This window comes from Pyrus communis, chromosome 5 (genome assembly GCF_963583255.1).
Source record: "Pyrus communis chromosome 5, drPyrComm1.1, whole genome shotgun sequence".
NCBI lineage: Eukaryota > Viridiplantae > Streptophyta > Magnoliopsida > Rosales > Rosaceae > Pyrus > Pyrus communis.
Window position 1 is genome coordinate 3,078,296 of NC_084807.1, and position 22,859 is coordinate 3,101,154.

At 38.8% G+C, this 22,859-nt stretch overlaps 3 protein-coding genes across 3 annotated transcripts; all 3 read left to right on the plus strand.

Moving 5' to 3' along the window:
• Positions 1-9,670: 9,670 nt before the first annotated feature.
• On the plus strand, positions 9,671-12,141 carry LOC137733609 (NADPH:quinone oxidoreductase-like). The gene is made up of 3 exons (XM_068472740.1): positions 9,671-9,892; positions 9,978-10,169; positions 11,456-12,141. The coding sequence occupies exons 1-3, from the start codon at positions 9,796-9,798 to the stop codon at positions 11,755-11,757; spliced, it is 591 nt and encodes a 196-aa protein (XP_068328841.1). The 5' UTR covers positions 9,671-9,795; the 3' UTR covers positions 11,758-12,141.
• A 1,802-nt stretch (positions 12,142-13,943) lies between these two features.
• Positions 13,944-14,735, plus strand: LOC137733561 (uncharacterized). Its single transcript, XM_068472698.1, has one exon. It carries the CDS (start codon positions 13,944-13,946, stop codon positions 14,733-14,735), a length of 792 nt encoding a protein of 263 aa, XP_068328799.1.
• Positions 14,736-20,384: 5,649 nt separating this feature from the next.
• On the plus strand, positions 20,385-22,611 carry LOC137733919 (NADPH:quinone oxidoreductase-like). The gene is made up of 3 exons (XM_068473136.1): positions 20,385-20,589; positions 20,675-20,866; positions 21,926-22,611. Exons 1-3 carry the CDS (start codon positions 20,493-20,495, stop codon positions 22,225-22,227), a joined length of 591 nt encoding a protein of 196 aa, XP_068329237.1. The 5' UTR covers positions 20,385-20,492; the 3' UTR covers positions 22,228-22,611.
• Positions 22,612-22,859: the final 248 nt, after the last annotated feature.

Sequence of the window (22,859 nt, forward strand, 5' to 3'; positions counted from 1 at the left end):
GTCTTGGATTTAAAAGGTTAAGGGTTTTGTTAATAGGTGGGTTGGGTTTGGGGGAAATGGCTTAAGGGGTTTTGGGTCAAAAGGTTTAAAGGGTTTGGGCTTGAAAGCCTAGCCCAAAGGCTTTTGGGTTTTAAAACAGAAAACTAAATAAATAGAAATAATTGGGTTGGGATTGGGTAATCCTGCCCAAGGCCTAGACTTAAAAGGATTGAGGGTAATTGGGCTAGGTCTCAGGCCAAATGGGTTTGGGTTTCAAGGCAAACAGGTTGAGTTGACTCATTTTCAGGCCAAGAGGCTAAGCTTTTGGCCAGTTTTTGGGTTGATTTTCCAAGGCTCATAACTTCTTTGTTACTTAACCAAATCAAGTGATCCAATGAAAGTTGTAGTAGTCAACGAGATGAAGAGATTGATACCCTGTATGCCGGCTAAATCGTCGTGGTTTGGCCGGAAAAAACCTCGAAAAAGGCAGTACTCGTCGAAAAACTAGGTTTTTGGCCAAAGGTTTGGGAAATTTTCAAAGTTTCGTAACTTCTTCGTTACTCAACCAAATTGAGTGATTCAAGCCAAAATGTAGTTAGGAATGTGGATAAGAGATTTATACCAAGTGGAGACTGAGCAGTGGCCGAAGTTGGCTGGAAAATGGCTTGAAAGATGGCCAAATGACCTCGTCCTGGAATTTCTAGATTTCTGGAAAATGCCCCTCGAGTTGTTTTTCGTGCTAAAACCTTCACCAAAGCCATTTTAATAATAACCAAGTAATGTAGACCATAAGGAAGGAAGATCAAAGGAGTCTCGAAGCTTACTTACGTCAGAAAATCCTCAAAAGTCACCAGAGTTTGTCAAGGGATTAAGCACCGTGACTGCCACAGTGGAGCACTCCCTTGGCTTAGGGTTTTTGAGATCACAGTCCAGGTGTAGTGGTGATGGTTGTTGTTGTTATTGTTGTTGGTGTGTGTGTGTGTGTGTGTGTGTGTGTGTGTGTGTGTGTGTGTGTGTGTGTGTGTGTGTTTTCGAGGAAGAGGGAAGGAGAGAGTTGCAGGGAGTCGAGAGGGAGAGATAAGGGATAGTGAGGGAAAAGAGAGAGAGACCGGAGGACGCAGTGTGTGTGTGTGTGTGTGTGTGTGTGTGTTTTTCGAGGAAAAGGGAAGGAGAGAGTTGCAAGGAGTCGAGAGGGAAAGATAAGGGATAGTGAGGGAAGAGAGAGAGAGACCGAGGGACACAAATTAAGGGGTGGGCCCTTTGAGCTCACCAACTAAGACCCAAAAACCATTTTTAAAAGAAAAAGATCTAGCCCAAGGTGAAGTTTCACGAAAATACCCCATTCGTTCCAATAAAATAGGATCGGGTTGTTACAATCTACCCCCATTAAATAAAATTTCATCTCGAAATTTAAAATCACTTACTAAACTGAAATACTCAAAAATAGGAAGAAGAATATATGTATAAAGAGAAATCAAGTCAGAGTGGGTGCATCAAAGAGAATATGCCACACAGTCGCAAGCGGGTTGCAATATCCTCTATCATGCCTCCAAGCTCTTACTTTCTTCCCTATCAATGTAAAAGTAAAAACATACTTAAAGATATAAAGCTAAAAACATAAATTGACGTAAAGTAAAAAATAAGTACGCAAAATACTGTAGCGTCAAAATAAATATGCAATCACCTAAGTTAAAAAAAACTCGCACCGACTTAAAACTGAAAAATGGAAAAGGCTTCCCCCAAAACATTTGTAACGTCTAAAACAAAAAAACAAAAAATATATATATAGCTATAATAAGAAATTTTAAAATACTTACTCTTAAAGTCAAACCGAAAATGAAGGTGGGTCTCGCCCAAGAATTCGTAAGCTCACGTACTCCGAGAACATATGTGTCTTTGGGTCGAGTCCCAAGAATAACAATTTTGTGACAGCTACCGTAAACGGGTCTTCCTGCCCACTTGCTTGATGAACCCAACGAATAAGCCATCCATATCACAGTCGGCCGCCTGCGATATCGACCACCCATTTGTTGTCCCATTAAGCAAACAGTGATTTCTTGAGGATGCACGATCTCATATGTCATAAATTTGATCCTCCGAATACCAGTTCACAATATTCTCTGCCAACTAGTGTTGCCTGTAGAACATTCTCGTACCATGTCGCAAAAAGTGCGATACCCAAACTGAACAAAACAAAAATTGTCATCATAATGACTTCATCCAGCACTAAGCACACCATCCACCTCAGTTCTTCCAAATGTGACCAACTACTCCAAAATTTTGTCAACAAAGAACCCACTTAAAAATTGTACCTTGAGATTCAAGAAAAGTGGCTACCATAGCAAACTCAAAAGCTTGAGCCAAGTAAGCAGAAAACAAGAAGTCATCTTTCCCAACAAGCAGTATCTCTTGGGAATTGTTGTCGTGTTCAATCCACCTCTTCATTTTTGCTCAGAAGAAGATTTCTAGTCAAATAAGGTCAATGTTGCTAGAAAGAAGAAGGACTCGCAAGTGATCAACCTAAGAGCTCCATGAGAGTACACACTTTTCGAGAGAAATGCAACTTCTAAATGTGCTAAAACCACAATACGAGTGAACACAACGCACCTCCAAGGTCTAGGCAGTTCGTTCAGATGTCAAACTTGGAACTCAAGATGGAATTTAATCAGTAGATGTATATAAGAGGTGTGTTAAGGTTAGATAGTAGATACCCTTAAAATATTGGTAAATGAACTTATATACATATCATTGGAAAAGAACTACTAGAGTACGACATGATGTGATGAATTGCAGCAGGATAATGAATGGTGACCATTCAATTCAGCGTGAAGATAGTGATGTAATCTGTTGATCACCTGCATTACAATCTTCACGAATCCCTTACCAAAAGACGGCTTAAATCTCATACCCACATGGAACTCTTTCTGGTAAGTCTGGTAAGCTTGTGAAAAGGTTATACTCCTAACAATCCTGTCCGAATCGATAAGAATTGGGCGCACACTTCTGCTGAATCAATGGATCATGAATTTCTCACTGATTGAGCAAGAAACCATGTCGAGAAGGCTAAAAGAACACTCAAGAATTTGAGGGTCAAAACAAGTCCATTAAAATCTAGAGTACAAGATATTTGGTTTGAGTGAGAAACCATGCTGAGAACAAACGTTTTTTTTTTCCCTGTGTAAAATGTTCCGGCATGATCCAGTTCACATTGAGAAACAAACCAACGAAGGAAGGTGAAGTTGCAGAAATAGAAGTCACTATTTATGATTATTTAGTTAATCATCATAGTAAGGTTGATTGGTTTCTTAGCCAAAAAGGAAATAGGTCTAAGCTCAAGAATAGTTAAGAACTGCTAATAAGATTTGACGCAAAAGACATTTCAAAATTCGCAATACTTTGTGAGAGCTGTTTCAAAGATCAAAAATTAAACATAGAACCTCTGAATCAACAAAATGACGAAGAAGAAAGATATGAAGCAGGATGTGTATGCATGCAGTGACACGATTGGCTACCTTAAAATGATGCCCTTGAGCAAACCAAAGCTCAATGAGTCCAGAGAAGTTTAGAGTAAAGCTCGATCTTCGTATAATGATGAATATGGTGGAGTTTCAAGCCATTACACTGAAAATTACAAGGCTAAACAGTTAGTGGACAAGAGCACTAATCAATTAGGCTACAAGGAAGAGGCTAAGTTCACCTCTACAAAAAGTACGTGGACAAGGAGCTAGGGTTTACCGCCGAGCACCAGACCCAGGTGAAGTTCAAGAAGTCTGTTTATCCAAATAAGACTGGATCTTCGTCATCCAATTCCAACTACAACAACAACAAGAATCGTAACTCCTTTTGGAAATTGGTGATAATAGCATCTGCTATCGAAGAGTCACCTAAGAAATTATCTAATTTAAATGAAGTCAACGCCCAAAGAATTTGGTGTGAAGCTGACGGTCAATGGTTAGGGAACTTGACTTTGTCGTTGGAGTAAGCAAGAAGGTAACCGATAGAATAATTGTCGAGAATTGTTCTAAAGATCCACACAAATTTTTTCAGTGGTAATGAGTCCGAGAACATTGATTTGCTCCCACCAACTACCACTTACTAACTGTCATCGTAACTAGCACTACTCGTTTTCTCTAACACGCACTTCGAATGTTTCGAGTAGTTGTCACTAAGATATGACTCTGCCCGCCATTCCTAGGGAACGCATGTCGTAGAGTGATATCACTGTTTCAGGTTTCTAGTTGATCTTAACCAACTCGTACCGCCAAGATTCTTCCGTTTCCCAATATTTCAATGTAGAGCCTACTCCGCCCGCAATTCCTAGGGAACGCATGTTGCAGAGTGGCATCCCCATTTCAGATCTACAGCTAGTCTTGACCAGACTTCCTCAAATTGAGATTTCTAAAACACGTCGCTTCCAAGTAACACCGACTATGCCCGCCATTCCCCAGGGAATGCACGTCGCAGGGTATCGTCTTATGTTGAAAGTCGTTCAACAAATCAAACATATCACCGATGAGGCACAATCTCGACACGAGTTCTTCTCCTTCAATAGGATGTGAAAATTCATAGCATGATGAAGATTTCACAACCGTGGCAAAAGACAGCAATTCTGAAAGTCGTGACACCCAAATGACATCATGATTGACACACTACTACAGTAAGAGAAGATCCTAAGTATGCTCTGAACAAACCAAGCTTTGATACCAATCTAACATGCCCCAATCCTGATATTCCCCGAATACCAGGGTAGGTACGTGCCGCCAGACATCCCAGAGTGATGAAAGCCATTTATTGAATGCAAATGCTGAGAACAAGAAATAAATAAGACTTATAAATTTAAAATATAATGAATATGCATTTTAGTAACATGTTCAAAGAACACATCTAATCTAAAACACTAAAAGAATTTATATAAAAATTGAATGAATAAAATAATGAGTCCTACACCAAGAGGACTCAAATATGCCTCTGCGAAAGTGTCTTGAAGCCGGGATTGTATACCTCAATTCTAGTCCTGAAGGGGGCGCAAAACAAACATGAGTGAACCAAGTTGATATATATATATATATAATAAAAACAGTTATCAACATACAAACCCCAAGGTTTTATGAAAACACATATATCATGATAAAAATAGGTTTTTCCGAAACCTAGCATGCCGTGCAATATCTCAAAACATATCTCGCATATATCGTAATCACTAGTGAATGTCCAATATCCCTCTAGGCCCCATGTCAGCTTCCTGTCTATGTGCCAATTACCAGAGGTTAATCACCTTCAGGCCCCGTGCTAGCTCCCCGTCCCTGGGCTAATTGCCAGAGGAAAAACCCTTCAAGCCCTATGGCAACACCGTAACCGTCGCCCGGGACGGAATCTATCCCTCGCCCCGTAGTGGAATATGGACCACTAGGTAAGTACAAAACCATTGAACATACATTTATTTGAAAGGCAACTTCATAGTATAAAATCATCCATCATCTATACTATAAAGAGGTGTTCTAAACATGTTCTAAATAATATATTGTCATCCATCATATATTCTATAAAGAACACGGGTTATAGGAAAAATAGTAGTAATTCAATCTAGCCTCAGTAAGCATGTTATCTCATAAAACGTTTCATAAAAGGTAATCATTAAATCATGCTTTTCATGTATGCATTTCTACTATTAAAACATGCATTTTTAGAAGGGGTCCACTCACAGTACTTCGCCATCGAAAGCTGCGCAGACTAGTGAAGATAGAAATGCCACAATAATTGCCCCCTAAGCACATAAAGGGTCCAATTAATAAAACTCTAATATAACAATTGAATTTGGGAAAACGAACGTTAGAAACGGATTCAAGACGTCGAATTATCCTAAGAAGGGTCCCGGTCAAATTTATGAAAGTCAACAAAAGTCAACAGAGGAATATTCTAGAGAATATTCCAAGAATATTCCATTGGGTCCGAAACTGGGTTGGGACTAGGGTCTTGGATTTAAAGGGTTAAGGGTTTTGTTAATAGGTGGGTTAGGTTTGGGGAAAATGGCTTAAGGGGGTTTGGGTCAAAAGGTTTAAAGGGTTTAGGCTTGAAAGCCGGCCCACAGGCTTTTGGGTTTTAAAACAGAAAACTAAATAAATAGAAATAATTGGGTTGGGCTTGGGTAATCCGGCCCAAGGCCTAGACTTAAAAGGATTTGGGTTTGGGGTAATTGGGCTAAGTCTCAGCCCAAATGGGTTTGGGTTTCAAGGCAAACGGGTTGGGTTGATCCGTTTTCAGGCTGAGTGTTTGGCCAGTTTCTAGATTGATTTCCAAGGCTCATAACTTCTTTGTTACTCATCCAAATCAAGTGATCCAAATATGAAAGTTGTATTACTCGACGAGATGAAAAGATTGATACCTTGCACGCCGGCCAAATTGCCGTTTGGTCAGAAAACGCCTCGAAATGGGGGGTGCTCGTCGGAAAATTGGATTTTTTGCCAAAAGTTTGGGAAATTTTGAGAGCTTCGTAACTTCTTCACTACTTAACCAAACTGAGTGATTAAAAAGCCAAAATGTAGTTAGGAATGTGGAGAAGAGATTCATACCAAGTGGGGACCGAGCAGTGGGATCCTCTCCGGATCTCTTTCACCAAATTCACCAAGTCCACTTATTCAGGACCTTGAAATTTGATCCAACGGCTAAAAACAGGGGCTCCTTTAGAAGTTATAATAACTTTAGCCCTTTGATCAAATTTCAAAAGTCCGAATTGGTGAATTTGATGGATGGGATCAGGAGAGGATCCCTTTCCTCCATATTGTTTTGTATAAATAATTATTAGTTATTAGATCCCACCAATCTCTCCATAATGTTTTATGTAAATAATTAATTGCCTGTTATATGCTGTATAAAGTCAACTATCTGAGTGAATATATTTTGTATCAGAACAAATCATCGAATATTTTGCAATAACACACTCTTATTTCTCTGCTCTATATCCCTTCTGCCACTTTCTAATTCTCTATATTTTCGACTTCGTAAAACAAGAAATGGAGAAGTTACACTCAGTCATAGTATGTTGTAGGGTCTGTCTATTTTGCATTCGTTATTCACAGTTGTTTAATTGTTGAATCAAATTTATCATGTAAGCTCACTGGGTATATATCAAAATCCAAATAACAAACAGATCTACAATTTTTAGGTTTCTGAGGAACAAGGAAAAAGCAATTCAAAGGGGGGAGAGAGAGGGGGAGTTGTGCTATGTAGCGTGGGTTTTTGTACTTCAACTGGGCTCTGCTCCCACGACATAGTCCCATTCACTCCCTCAATCATGAATCATGAGCAAATTCACTTTTTTGCACAATTAAAATCGATGTACCGGCTGTGAAGGTTGAAGATACCAATGCCTCTCCAAGAACTCCAATGTCATTAGAGTCTTCATCATCCAGTAACGTTGTGGTGACCTCTTGAGGACACGGTTGTTCGAAGGGGAGAGCATTGTTGTGAACTGTAAGGAGGGATCGCTCAGTAGAAGAAATAAGTAAGTAGTAGTGAATTGGGACTGATTGGTAAGGGATTTTTGGTTCATGGTAAGGGTTTTTTGTTTTGGGGTTCAATTGTAATAACGTAAGTCTCTAGGAGAGTCCATTTGATTAGTTAGTTGTTTCCAGCTGGCACACATGTATGGTGGCCAAGGAAAATTGTATGGGCATTATTGAATTAATCAATAGAATGTTCTTCCTTCTCTCTCCCGACCCTTTTCCTTACGTTCCATCGCCATAGCTGTCATTGCAGGTCTGGGTCCTATCAACCTCACCGACCGCCGACGAAGCGGCGATGCTTTTCTTTTCCGCTTCTTTGACTTCCCGGAAAGAGAATTTTCAGTTTGTTCCTAGGGAAAATTGGGATGGAAATTTGGAATTTGATCTTTCATTAGGATTTGAGGTCAATTGTTTTGTGGTTTGCAAGAACTGAGGGGACTCTACGCCTGGTTTTAATTTACTTTTTATTATTTATTTTTTTAAATTATTAAAAGTTAACAGGGTTATGTTAGGTACCGTTTGGTAAGTAGGATGTGATGAAATAAAGTGGGACAAGGTGTTCCGTCTCACGTTTGGTGCACCTAAAACAGGTGGAACGCGTTGTCCCGCTGGACGAATTTTGGTTCCGCCTCCCCCTTGGAACAACTCGTTCCACATCCATGGAACACAAAATTATAACCATTAAAGACAAAAATACCCCTTATCTTTTTCAATATTTACACCATCCAAAAAACAAATTCTAAAATTCTATCTTCTTCATTCCATCTTCTCTGCTTGCTGCTACCTTTTCCCATAGCTTTCCTCCTCATCTTCTCCCATAGCAGCTGCATCTCCAGGTTTGATCTTGATCTTCTTCCATAGCCGCTGCATCACCAGGTTCGATCTCGATCTTCTCCCGTAGCCGCTGCATCTCTAGGTTCGTTTTCTTGATTTTTTCATGGAAATTTTCAATGTTCTGGGAAAATAGGATAATTATGAGAAAATAAGTTAGTTTTCTTGGTTTCTCTGGTTTAACTTTGCTTGGGAAAATGAACAAAGTCTGATTTTTAAGGTTTATTACGATTCTGGTTTGTAAAGATTAGATCTGGTTCCGATCTGTGCGATTTAGTGGGTTCGGTTGTGAGCTTGGCTTTGTATGATGGAAAAAGCTGGTTCTTTCTGCATTTGGTCAGCTAAAATGTTAATCAATTTGATGCATTTTAATGGTTATTTTACTGATTATTGGTCAGTGTGTATAATTAAGCCCATTGTTTACAATTGGAGGAGGGTTAGTAACACTCGTCGTATATTTCCGTATGCTTGTTTTCAGATGCAGGGGATCTTTTCACATGTGTAGATGGCTCGTTTGGTCAACTCGGGCATGGTGATTTTCAGTCACAGCGCCGTCCTGTCAAAGTCTCCTTGTTGGTTGATAAGCATGTGGAGCTAATAGCATGCGGAATGTGTCATTGACTTGTTTTGCTGAAAGGTAGATTGTAAGGTTGATCTTGTATGTTTCTGGCAAACACAATTTTTTAAATGTAGTGAGGCTGATTTATGCGGATGTATATGTTTCGTTACATGCTTAAAGCTTTGGATTTTTGTACTACAAGAAGTCATTCCCTTTAATCGATATAACCCATTTGTCGTAGTGTATGATGTTTTCTGCAATCAATATGCTGCACGTGTTTCAGAAGATGAAGTTTATGGATTTGGTTCTGGAAAATGTGATCAACTAGGTATCTCTAAAGGTAAGATCAAATTAATTAGTCTTTCCTGAGCGAACTTACAGATTTGAAGGCGTGAAATTGCAAGCATCACTGCAAATGGAGATCATAGTGCAACATTGTACCAAACAACAGACGGAATAGGGGTAAGTTAGTCATTTAATCTTTTGGTTCCGTTCCGTCCAGCACATACCAAACGCAAAACAGAACAACCGTCCTGTTCCATCCTACAAGTGCCAAACATAACACAGAACCTCAGTTCTGTCCCATCCTGTTCCGTCTCGACCCGTCCCGTCCGCGTACCAAACGGTACCTTATAGTCAAGTGGTAGTAGACGTGTCAAACAAAGAAAGAATGAGACATGAATGGGACACCACTTTCAGGACAGCAGCCCCATAGCCCAGCGAGTGCAATGTACACCACAAAAAAAAAAAAAAAACACAAAAAAAAAGTACTTTATTGACACTCTCAATCAGAATTGGCCTTTAGCTCTTTTCTTTTTCTTTTTATTGGGTGCCACACAAACAACTCGAACTAGCACGTGAACCTCCCACAACGACCACAACCACGCTCCTCGTCGTCTGTTCTTGCAGAGGAGACTCGCTGAAATGGAAGCCTCCGTTGCTGCAAAATCGCTCATAAGAGTTGCTGCCATTTCTGGGTCTCTTCGTAAGGCTTCCTATAACCGCGGTCTCATTCGTTCTGGTCAGTTTCTCTTTCTCTCTCTGTGAATTTGCTAGCTTGGAGCTTGGATTAATTAGAAAAAATTGACACAGTTTTGGTTTTTTAGCGATCGAGATAAGTGAGGCAACGGTGGAGGGCGTGCAAATAGAGTACGTAGACATCTCGACGCTGCCACTGCTGAACACGGATCTGGAGGGAGACGGCACTTTTCCACCTGCCGTGGAAGCCTTTCGTCAGAAGATTCTGGAAGCTGATAGCATCCTCTTTGCTTCTCCTGAGTACAATTACTGCATCGCCGGTATATAATTCATTTTCTTTTGCTTTCCTTTTTCCTTTCGTGTGTACAATTACTCCAAAGCCGGTATAATTCAAATCTTTTTTCTTTTTGCCCTTATCGATGGATTAGCACGAGGATGCTATTTGTAGTCATAATTATTTAAGAAAACTAATGAAAAAAAGGTTTGAAAACTTTAAGTTTTAAAGATAAGAACAAAATAAAGAGGGAAATAAATAGTATCATGTTTGACTTTTTAGTATAAAAATGTGATTTTTCGTTAAAATAAACAGTACCGCGAGCTTTTTGTTAAAATTCCCTTATTATTTTGTCCCACGCATATAGATGGCTAAAGTGTTGAAGTTGAATGAACTATTTTAGAGACGATGATAATAAACGGTTCTTTTTTTTTTTTCTTTTTTTTTTGGGTCAGAAAGAGTTCTAATTATGATAGCTGTATGTCACGTTAATGGGAAGGACTTCTCTTCCTAATGAGCATAAGGGGAGAAATTTTTTTATGTGCCAAAAACACAACGCAGTATACTTAGTGTTATAATATATTGGTTGGAAATTTTTTTTTTCAAGTTTCCAACTAATTATATTATTAACATTTTGTACTAGATCGTGTGCCCGGCATACTTAAAAATCTGTCGAATAAGGGAAGTATCATCCATTTGTAAATATAGTAATATACAAGATTGTAAAAGTTGCTAACACACTGATGCTGCTCCACTGTTTCAACTATGCGTGTAGCATATATCTTTGCTTCGGAGTAGTCACTTTCTTGTTTTTATTTTTTATTTTTGACAAGATTAGTCACTTTCTTGTTATTCTAATTGATTTTGTCTATCAAGTATCATCCATTTGTAAATATAGTAATATACAAGATTGTAAAAATTGCTAACAGATACTGATGCTGCTCTGCTGTTTCAACTATGTGTGTAGCATAAATCTTTGCTTTGGATTAGTTACTTTCTTGTTTTTTTTTTTTTTTTTTTTTTTTTTTTGTCAAGATTAGTCACTTTCTTGTTTTTTTTTGCCAAGATTATTCACTTTCTTGTTAGTCTAATTGATTTTATCTATCAATTAAAAAGAGGAAATTGGTTTAACCTATTTGTCATGTCGTTTAAAATGGAAATGCTGCTGATCTATGTTAGATAGGAATGTGCAAAAGAGAAAATGATTATCAGTAGGTCTTTGTTTTTTCCTTCTTTTGATCAAAGGAGGAGGGGATTCGTACGTATGACCTCATGGTTTATAAGCTAGTTTCCTCAACATCCTAACCTTTTTCTGCATTATCACTGTACCAGCACCTCTAAAGAATGCAATTGACTGGGCATCTAGACCGCCGAATGTTTGGGCTGACAAGGCTGCTGCAATTGTAAGTGCTGGAGGAGGCTTTGGCGGTGGACGATCCCAATATCATCTTCGCCAAGTTGGAGTGTTTCTTGACCTTCATTTCATTAACAAGCCCGAGTTTTTCTTGAATGCATTCCAGCCTCCCGCAAAGTTTGACAGTGATGGAAACTTGATTGATGAACAGTCCAAGCAGAGGTTGAAGGAAGTTCTTTTAGCTTTGCAGTCAATGACTTTGAGACTTCAAAGAAAGTGAAGAGAGGCGCTGTTTCCTGTTTCGAACTGCTAACTTCTAAGTCATTGCAGGTTCGAAACCAGAAACAGTCTCTTCATAAGCATGGTTAAGGCTGTGTACATCTGATTCTCTTTAAACTTGGCAATAGCAACGGCAATGGCGGTGTCGTTGCATATATTTCAGGGAGGATGCTGAAACTGTTTGTGATTCTCAGAATAAAGGAATTGTGTATTTCAGGCTCTGCTGGCATTGCTAGAGTTTGATGCTTTATGGTTTATGGCTATGTGATGTGGTTTATTTCTTTCTGCCTTGGGAGTGCCTTTGGTGTTGGAACTTAGACCTTGGTGATTTGTTTGTATTTTCTCACAATATCTAATGTGCTAATAAAATGTCATTCCTCCAAAATTTGGTATCTCATTTCCTCTTTTAAGTGGAACCCATATAATATTTTCACCCCCCTCGAATTAGTAAACAAGGGAATAACATGGAATGGGAATGGCTCTCATTCCTTGCATTCCTTTTCCCTATTTGTAAACACACTATAAATGTCTCTGTTCTTTTTTTAATGTCTACATTTTATAAATTGACATGCTTTATTATTAAAAAAGTATGTTGTATGCATATAATTTGTTGTTAAAGTCTGAGAGACGGGCCGTGATTAACTACCGATCGCTTCAATACTGTGTTCACTTAACAACACATGCAAAAAATGGATGTGAGGCTTTTTGTACAAGTTTTAATTTATTTTGTAAGATAACCGATGTGGTTTTGACGTTATTACTTCATGGAAATTCTACCGTATGTTGCTGTTGAGGGTATATAGTTGGTGTTTTTTTTTTTTTTTTTTTTTGGTCTAATATAGCTACATATAATATAAAGAATTTAACAAGTTGCTGTAGCTTTGGAAAGTGCAACACAAACGATATTTATGCTGAAAATATTTAATTGAAATAAGAATAATACTTGCATTGTTTCATATGAAAATGCACACATCGCATCCTATGCCAATAACGTGTCTTCTCAGTATAAATTTTAGGGAGATTATACTTCCCGTAAAGACTCCATTGGCATAGGACTTGGAATTATAATCACAAACATGTGTGGTGACAACGAAAATATATCCTACATTAACTAATAAAAGGAATATAGTCGTTGGGATATGAAGAAAAGTAATTTTATATTCTTTACAAGTGTAATTTTATATTTTTTTCAAAATGTCAATAGTAATTTTCTTAATGAATATAAACACGTTATAATATAAATGAATTAATAATACCGTATGACGATGTTACCGCCACACTGACTTTTTTATTTTGCCGAAAGGGTACGGTGTTAATTAATTATACACAATCTAACTGGAATTTCGTTGCGGTTTTTCTTGAGGAAGAAAAATCTTCAAAAGGTCCAATAACTACAAAGGATCGAACTTCGACATGCTTAAAATCTAAAGCTCTGAAAGTAGAAAGTTTTCAGTATACTTAGGACATGACTCGGTATACCAAGTAGCATAATACAAATGATTATAAATAATACTTGAGTTATGATACTTGGTGTACAAAATCAACGAAAAATCTTACCTCTGAAAGGCCTAGACAAGCTATGAAATACATTGAGTGGAAGCTAATAGACCATCAAAAGCAGATAATGCTGCATCTTCACTTCTGACATATCTTAGCGTTTGACAACTTTGATCCTTTGTACCTTTGATTCTACTCAACCTTCCTCTCCTTTACAAAAGTCATTGATTTGAGAGAGAGAGTATCGAGCTACAATTTCGCCTAATTAAGTAAATAAACTTTTATGGTACGAGTATACAATTGATAGCATTATATATCAATAATACAAAGATATATATTGACAGTATGGGGACAGTACAGTATGGAAGGGAATATTGCACGTGAAAAGGAATGTTGTATATTCCTTGACAGCTAGACACCACATGGTTTGCTGCTTATTTTTCTCTAGTTGCTGCATCATGGACAGCAAGCACAACAACCTGTATTGCATTTGTTTATTGCATGCGTATGTGTGCATGCGTGTATGTAAAATGTGTATAAAACATGCTGCCGTTGCAGCAGTTTAATATGAAAACAACAACAAGTTGAAACCAAAACTTCAAGATGGTATCAGAGCAGGAACCATAGGGTCCTGCCTCTGTTGTTTATCCTTCTAGCTTGTTCTTCTTCCTCTGTTCATCATTTGTTGTGATGGCAGAAGATATCTCATTTAGTTCTGAGGCTACAAGTTCCTCAACCCTAACACCAGCCAACATGATACACGGGGAGAGAAACCCACGACTGTGCTCTGTGTTGTTGAATGAGTTCAACTACTTGCCATGGTCACGAGCTATATCTCTTGCTCTAGGAGGAAGATCGAAACTAGGGTACGTAAATGGAACCATCAAGCCTCCAGATTCTTCCGCAGCTACCTTTGATGCATGGCACTCAAATGACCAGCTTGTTATGTCCTGGATACTTAACTCGATGGAGCCCAAGTTGTCCGAGATCTTCAGCTACTCAGATTCCTCACACATCTTATGGGAATCGATCAAGGAAATGTACGGCAGTCAACACAATGCTGCCCGTGTGTTTGAACTGAAGAAAAGCCTCGCTGGACTTAAGCAAGGTAATCAAACTTTCATTCAGCATCTTGGAAGCATGAAATCTATGTGGAATGAACTTGATCTATACCGTCCACACACCACTGAATCCGCTGCACTCTTGAAAAGGGCTGATGAAGATAAAGTGTTCCAACTATTGGCAAGCTTGGGAGTTGAGTATGAAGACCTGCGTAGCCACTTACTAATGACTCCTGAGCTACCATCGTTCGTCAACGTGTGTCATGCAGTCCAAAGAGAGGAAACTCGAAGGAAAGTAATGCATGTTGAGCCCCGTTCTAGCCCAGAAGCTAGGGCTTTCACCAGTAACCACAACTTCACTAGTGAAAGGTTTTTTAATGGAAAGAAAGCTGACTGGAAATGCACATACTGCAACACCTAGGGGCACGTACGGGAAAAATGCTGGATTTTACACCCTGAGTTAAAACCTAAGTTTAACAAGGAAGGAAAAATGATCAGGGATGGGAAAGGGTTTGCGCCTAAAGCCTTCCAATCTTTGAGCTATCCATCTAAAGAGATGTCAAACTTCACCTCAAGCCCTATCTCCCTGATCAATGAGTTTGCCACCTTTCTCCAAAAGAAGAGTGATATCGCTGAGGGTAACAATGTCACCACGGAAAATTCCACAGAAATGCTTGGAAAATTTGTTGGTTTTTTGGCAAATTCAAACACCACTACATCCGGCAATATCCCAGGTATCATTTGTGCACTTTCCACGGCTCTCAATCTCACACACGATTTTTGGATTGTAGACTCAGGTGCCACTGACCATATAACCAACAACCAAGCTTGTCTACATGAGTTTCAAAAATTACTTAATCCTACTCATGTGTCTGTAGCGAATGGGAAAGGGGAACCAGTCCTAGGAAAAGGAAAAATTAAATTGATGGGGAGTGATGTAGAGTCTACGGCACTATATGTACCCTCATTTCCATTTCAGCTTCTGTCCATAGGAAACATCACACATACTTTGAACTGTCTTGCTATTTTTTCTCCTCACACAATTGTGTTTCAGGATCGAGTCACTCAGAAGAAGATTGGTGAGGGTTTTTTCTTAAATGGTCTGTACTACATCTCAAAGGAGTTCAATCAAATTAAGGAACCCATCGCCACCCTAAGCCATGTCCAGAAGCATCAACTTTGGCACCAACGCCTAGCTCATCCCTCCGAACCAGTAATGTCTAAATTATTTCCAAATTATTGTACCAACACACATGAGTGTGAGATTTGTCAAATGTCAAAAGCCACTAGGCTACCTTTTGTACCCTCTAAATCTAGAACCAGTAAACTCTTTGAAGTTGTACACTCAGATATTTGGGGACCTTCCCGTGTTGAGTCATTTGATGGGTACAAGTATTTTGTTACATTCATAGATGACTACTCTAGGGTTACCTGGTTATATCTCTTAAAGTCTAAAAGTGAATTTTTTACAGCTTTTCAAGACTTTCATAAGCTAATAACCAACCAATTCTCCTCAAAAATATATACCTTACGGTCAGATAATGGCACCGAGTATACCTCCAATAATCTGTCAAACTACTTGAGCAGTCATGGTATCTTGCATCAAACTAGTTGTGTGGGTACACCACAACAAAATGGTGTTGCCGAACGCAAGAATAGGGATTTATTAGAGAAAACTAGGTCTGTTATGTTTCAGATGCAAGTTCCCAAGAGATTCTGGTCCCAAGCACTCCTCACTGCAGCCTATATCATTAACAGACTTCCCACTCGTGTCCTGAATTCCAAATCACCTTTTGAAGTTATGAAGGGAAGAACTGCTGATTTAACTCATTTCAGGATTTTTGGATGCACTTGTTATGTTCACGTTCAAGCAAATCATCGTGATAAACTCGAACCTCGAGCTATCAAGTGTGTGTTTATGGGGTACTCGAGTTCTCAAAAGGGATACAAATGTTATAACCCACACACTGGGAAGCTGGTTGTCTCTAGGGATGTACGGTTTGATGAACTCGTTCCTTTCTTCAACAATCACTCCCCGAATAGTTCTCAAGGGGAGAGTCTAATGGATATTTTTCCACTACCAACTCTTGCTGAAATCCATACAGACACCCCCTCATACCACCCTATAAGTGACTCCCCAGTTGATGAGATGGTCAATGAAGATATACCTCGTGCCCCAGCACCAGTTGTTGCCACACAACCAATTGTAGCAGCACCAAAAAGGAACCCAACTCGCGATCGCAATCCTCCTCTACGGCTACAAGAGTACATCACTTACAGTGCAAGGCATCCCATTTCTGAAGCTCTTACTTATCACAAACTGTCAGCATCTCATGCATCCTTCCTAAGTCAGGTGACAAATAATGTTGAGCTTAAAAACTTTCAAGAAGCAGTATGTATGCCTGTGTGGAGAGAAGCCATGCATAATGAGCTCAAAGCACTGAACGAAAATCAAACCTGGAGTGTGGTAGACCTTCCCAAAGGGAAGAAAGCCGTAGGGAGTAGATGGATTTACAAGACCAAATTCAATTCCAATGGTACCATTGAAAGACACAAGGCACGATTGGTTGCACGGGGGTTCACTCAAACCTACGGTATTGATTACAAGGAGACTTTTGCTCCCATCGCCAAAATGAATACAGTAAGGGTGTTGTTATCAGTAGCAGTCAACCACGACTGGCCCTTGTTTCAAATGGATGTTAAAAATGCATTTCTTCACGGTGAGCTTCAAGAAGAGGTGTACATGAAGCTACCTCCAGGACACCCTCAAGAACAAGAACCTACCAAAGTCTGCAAGCTTCATAAAACTATATATGGACTTAAACAGTCTCCTCGAGCTTGGTACGCCAAACTGAGCTCCGTTCTTGAAGTGGCAGGGTTCAAAAGGAGTCATGCTGACTCCTCTCTCTTTGTTCGAAATGGTGTCCAAGGGAAGCTCATAGTTCTTATATATGTTGACGACCTTATCATCACGGGGGACAACATGGATGAACTCGAGGCTCTTAAAAGGTCGCTTCACCAACAGTTTGCCATTAAAGACTTGGGAACCTTGAAATATTTTCTGGGAATTGAGATGGCTACCTCTTCCAAGGGTTTATTCTTGAATCAAAGGAGGTATGTTCTTGACCTTCTTAAAGAAGCACATATGGTCAACTGCAAACCTGCTCGCACCCCACTTGTTAGCAAACTTCAATTGGATGCTCCAGGTAAACCCCTATCAAATCCTAATGTGTATCAACGCATGGTTGGGAAACTCATTTACCTCACTATCACAATGCCTGATATTGCTTACTCCGTTAGCCTTATCAGTCAGTTTATGCATTCTCCTACATTGGTTCATTGGGAAATTGTCAAGAGAATACTCCGATATCTCAAGGGTTCGATCGGCAGAGGCATACTCATGCAGAAAAATGAGTCTAATAACATTCTGGCCTATACTGATGCTGATTGGGCTGGTAATTCCCTTGATCGAAAATCCACCACAGGTTTTTGTACCTTTGTAGGTGGAAACCTTGTCACCTGGAAAAGTAAAAAACAAACAGTGGTTGCACGGTCCAGTGCTGAAGCTGAATATCGGGCCATGGCAGCAACAGCTTCTGAACTCATCTGGTTGAAGAGTCTCCTTCTTGATCTTGGCTTCACCAGCAAGGAACCCATGTCCTTATTCTGTGACAACCAGGCTGCAATGCATATTGCATCCAATCCTGTCTTCCATGAACGGACTAAACACATTGAAGTTGACTGCCACTTCATCCACACTCAAGTTCAATCCAAAGTCATCGAAACTGTGTACACTAGAAGTCATGATCAACTTGCGGACCTTTTCACGAAAGCTCTCGATTTTACACAGTTTCAACGGTTATTGTTCAAGCTTGGATCAATCAACCCCCTTGATCCAGCTTGAGGGGGAGTATTGACAGTATGGGGACAGTACAGTATGGAAGGGAATATTGCACGTGAAAAGGAATGTTGTATATTCCTTGACAGCTAGACACCACATGGTTTGCTGCTTATTTTTCTCTAGTTGCTGCATCATGGACAGCAAGCACAACAACCTATATTGCATTTGTTTATTGCATGCGTATGTGTGCATGCGTGTATGTAAAATGTGTATAAAACATGCTGCCGTTGCAGCAGTTTAATATGAAAACAACAACAAGTTGAAACCAAAACTTCAAGAATATATATTAGTTATCTTCACTCTTCTCCACATTATTGGCGCACTTAACACTAGCATCAAGTTCCTATCCTAACTAAAGCCTGAGACTCTGAGGAAGTGTGTTTTTTTTGTATGTTATAAATGTCGAAATGAGCAGGTGGAAATGATGGGCCGGCTTTCAAAAGTAAAAGACTGGTAATTGTAATGGTGAAGAGAAGGGATTTTCTGAGAAGTAAATGAGTTTCCGTATTTGGTGAAGCTCGTTAACCTCACCTTTTCGTGTAACTTTGCTTTCAGATTCGCATTAACCACAGGATAATACTATGAAAACTGTTATTAACACTTTAAAAATCTCAATTTACACTTTTTACAAATGTATTTTCCTTTCAAATATAGAAAGTTTGAAGTGTCAAATGAGAATTTTGGAGTGCCAATAACAATTCCCTAATACTATTCATACCATGTTTTTATACCACATTTTCATATCACCTTAGGTGATATTTGATGTAGACAGCTACATAATTTGAAAAATTTGCAAAACCCAAGGAAATGAATGAAAAAGACTCCTCGTATACTACAATCATCATTTAATTAACTAGTTTTTCTTAATTATTAGTTTATTAAATAATGAACTAAATTTAAAAATCTGATTAATTCAAATGATGTGGTTGTCACATCAAATGCCACCTAAGGTGGTATAAAAATGTGGTATAAAAATATAGTATGAATAACATTACTCTTAACGATATAGTCTCCAAATTCCTTGTCTGCTCCCTAGCAAGCAAACCCTTCATGTCACTCTGTCGTTTGTTATAATGTACAATTGATGGAGGATGAAACTAATGTTATTTTAGTTGCGGGAAAATTGAAAGAAAGAAGTGCAATTTAATTAAAAAAAGTGATTGAAGAATTGGTAATTCACGAGTTAAAAAATTATTTGTTGTTGCCCTATCTTAAAAGTGGATGTTTTAACTTTTCAAGCTGTTCGGATTATGCTACTCTCGTTTAGCGTCTCAATTTTGGGTTCGTAATATATGAATTCATAGAAAACCAACGAGCTATGTCGTATAAGAGCATCTCCAAAAGAGATATCAATTCTTACATGGCAGTTATAACATTAAAAAAAAACAATAGAATTAAGTCCAACCAAATTGTTTTAAATATGTGTGGTTTGACATATTTCCTCTTGCAGTCAACGAATCTTGCATGTGGCACCATGATTTTTCGGAGTCGGAGTAAGACGGATCAGAATGCAGTACCTCAAAAGTCTAACCGTGGACTCAACATCTTCCACAATGGAGCTGCACAGACGGATCAGTGATGCAACCATCATCCTGTTCCGGAGCAATGGGTGAAGTCCAACAACTTCATTGAGATTGACCATGCTTGTTCCGCATGATACAAAGTTTGATCTAGAAAGGAATTAGCTAGTCTTTCTATATTATTGGAATCCTTACAATCCAAGGATTAGCGTGCGCTGTAAGTAATCCAACTTCTAAGAGGATGCAAATATCTACTCCTAGATATCATTTGGGATTCTCCAAGTTTAATACAGATTCCATATATATCCTAAAAGATCTTTATCTCAATTTGTATAAATACATCCTTATAAGGTTCATCTCTGGTACACTTATTCCCTTTCCTATTGCTTGAGTCTCAAACATTTACTCACTAACTTAATCGTCAGAGCTTTTTGCAAGCATCCCCTCTCCCTCCCCCCTCCCCCCTAATCCTTGGCTACTTACTATTGTTTGTTCTTTTATAGGTTAAGATTTTGTGCATCTCCATCCTTCACGATAGTGCATGAATTTGATTCCAATAATTAATGTTTTCATTGAGAATTGTCCTTTAGCTCTTTTAAATAAGGTTCCCAATTCAATCAGAATTGTCCTTTAGCTCTTTTCTTTTTCTTTTTATTGGGCTCCACACAAACAACTCGAACTAGCACTTGAATCTCCCACAACAACCACAACCACAACCACTCGTCGTCGTCTGTTCTTGCGGTGGAGACTCGCTGAAATGGAAGCTTCCGTTGCTGCAAGATCCCTCATAAGAGTTGCTGCCATTTCTGGGTCTCTTCGTAAAGCTTCCTACAACCGCGGTCTCATTCGTTCTGGTCAGTTTCTCTTTCTCTCTCTGTGAATCTGCTAGCTTGGAGCTTGGATTAATTAAAAAAAATTGACACAGTTTTGGTTTTGTAGCGATCGAGATAAGTAAGGCGACGGTGGAGGGCGTGCAAATAGATTACGTAGACATCTCGCCGCTGCCGCTGCTGAACACGGATCTGGAGAGAGACGGCACTTTTCCACCTGCCGTGGAAGCCTTTCGTCAGAAGATTCTGGAAGCTGATAGCATTCTCTTTGCTTCACCTGAGTACAATTACTCCATCGCCGGTATATAATTCATTTTCTTTTGCTTTCCTTTTTCCTTTCATGTGCACAATTACTCCATAGCCGATATAATTCAAATCTTCTTTCTTTTTGCCCTTATCGATGGATTAGCACGAGGATGCTGTTTGTAGTCATAATTATTTTGTCCCACGCATATAGATGGCTAAAGTGTTTTTAAGTTGAATGAACTATTTTAGAGACGATGATAATAAACGGTTTTTTTTTTTTTTTTGGGTAAAAAAGAGTTCTAATTATGATAACTGTATGTCACGTTAAAGGGAAGGAGGACCTCTCTTCTTAATGAGAATAAGGGGAGAAATTTTTCTGTGCGTCAAAAACACAACACAGTGTACTAAGTGTTATAATGTATTAGTTGGAAAACTTTTTTTTTTTCAAGATTCTAACTAATTATATTATTAACATTTTATACCAGATCGTGTGCCCAGCACACTTAAAAATCTGTCGAAAAAGGGAAGTATCATCCATTTGTAAATATAGTAATATACAAGATTGTAAAAATTGCTAACAGACACTGGTGCTGCTCCACTGTTTCAACCATGCGTGTGGTATATATATTTGCTTCGGATTAGTCACTTTCTTGTTTTTTTTGTCAAGATTAGTCACTTGTTATTCTAATTGATTTTGTCTTATCAAGTATCATCCATTTGTAAATACAGTAATATACAAGATTGTAAAAATTGCTAACAGATACTGATGCTGCTCCACTGTTTCAACCATGTGTGTAGCGTAAATCTTCGCTTTGGATTAGTCACTTTCTTGTTTTTTTTTTGTCAAGATTATTCACTTTCTTGTTAGTCTAATTGATTTTATCTATCAATTGAAAAGAGGAAATTGGTTTAACCTATTTGTCATGTCGTTTAAAATGGAAATGCTGCTGATCTATGTTAGATGGGGATGTGCTAAAGTGAAAATGATTATCAGTAGGTCTTTATTTTTTCCTTCTTTTGATCAAAGGAGGAGGGGATTCGTACGTATGACCTCATGGTTTATACGCTAGTTTCCTCAACATCCTAACCTTTTTCTGCATTACCACTGTACCAGCACCTCTAAAAAATGCAATTGACTGGGCATCTAGACCGCCGAATGTTTGGGCTGACAAGGCTGCTGCAATTGTAAGTGCTGGAGGAGGCTTTGGCGGTGGACGATCCCAATATCATCTTCGCCAAGTTGGAGTGTTTCTTGACCTTCATTTCATTAACAAGCCCGAGTTTTTCTTGAATGCATTCCAGCCTCCCGCAAAGTTTGACAGTGATGGAAACTTGATTGATGAACAGTCCAAGCAGAGGTTGAAGGAAGTTCTTTTAGCTTTGCAGTCAATGACTTTGAGACTTCAAAGAAAGTGAAGAGAGGTGCTGTTTCCTGTTTCGAACTGCTAACTTCTAAGTCATTGCAGGTTCGAAACCAGAAACAGTCTCTTCATAAGCATGGTTAAGGCTGTGTACATCTGATTCTGTTTAAACTTGGCAATAGCAACGGCAATGGTGGTGTCGTTGCATATATTTCAGGGAAGATGCTGAAACTGTATGTGATTCTCAGAATAAAGGAATTGTGTATTTCAGGCTCTGCTGGCATTGCTAGAGTTTGATGCTTTATGGTTTATGGCTATGTGATGTGGTTTATTTCTTTCTGCCTTGGGAGTGCCTTTGGTGTTGGAACTTAGACCTTGGTGATTTGTTTGTATTTTCTCACAATATATAATGTGCTAATAAAATGTCATTCCTCCAAAATTTGGTATCTCTTTTCCCCTTTCAAGTGGAACCCATATATTTTCATCCCCCTCGAATTAGTAAACGAGGAATAACATGGAATGGGAATGGCTCTCGTTCCTTGCATTCCTTTTCCCTATTTGTAAACACACTATAAATGTCTCTTGTATTTTTAATGTCTACATTTGCAAAATTGACATGCTTTATTATTAAAAAAGTACGTTGTATGCATACAATTTTTTGTTAAAGTTTGAGAGACGAACCGTGAT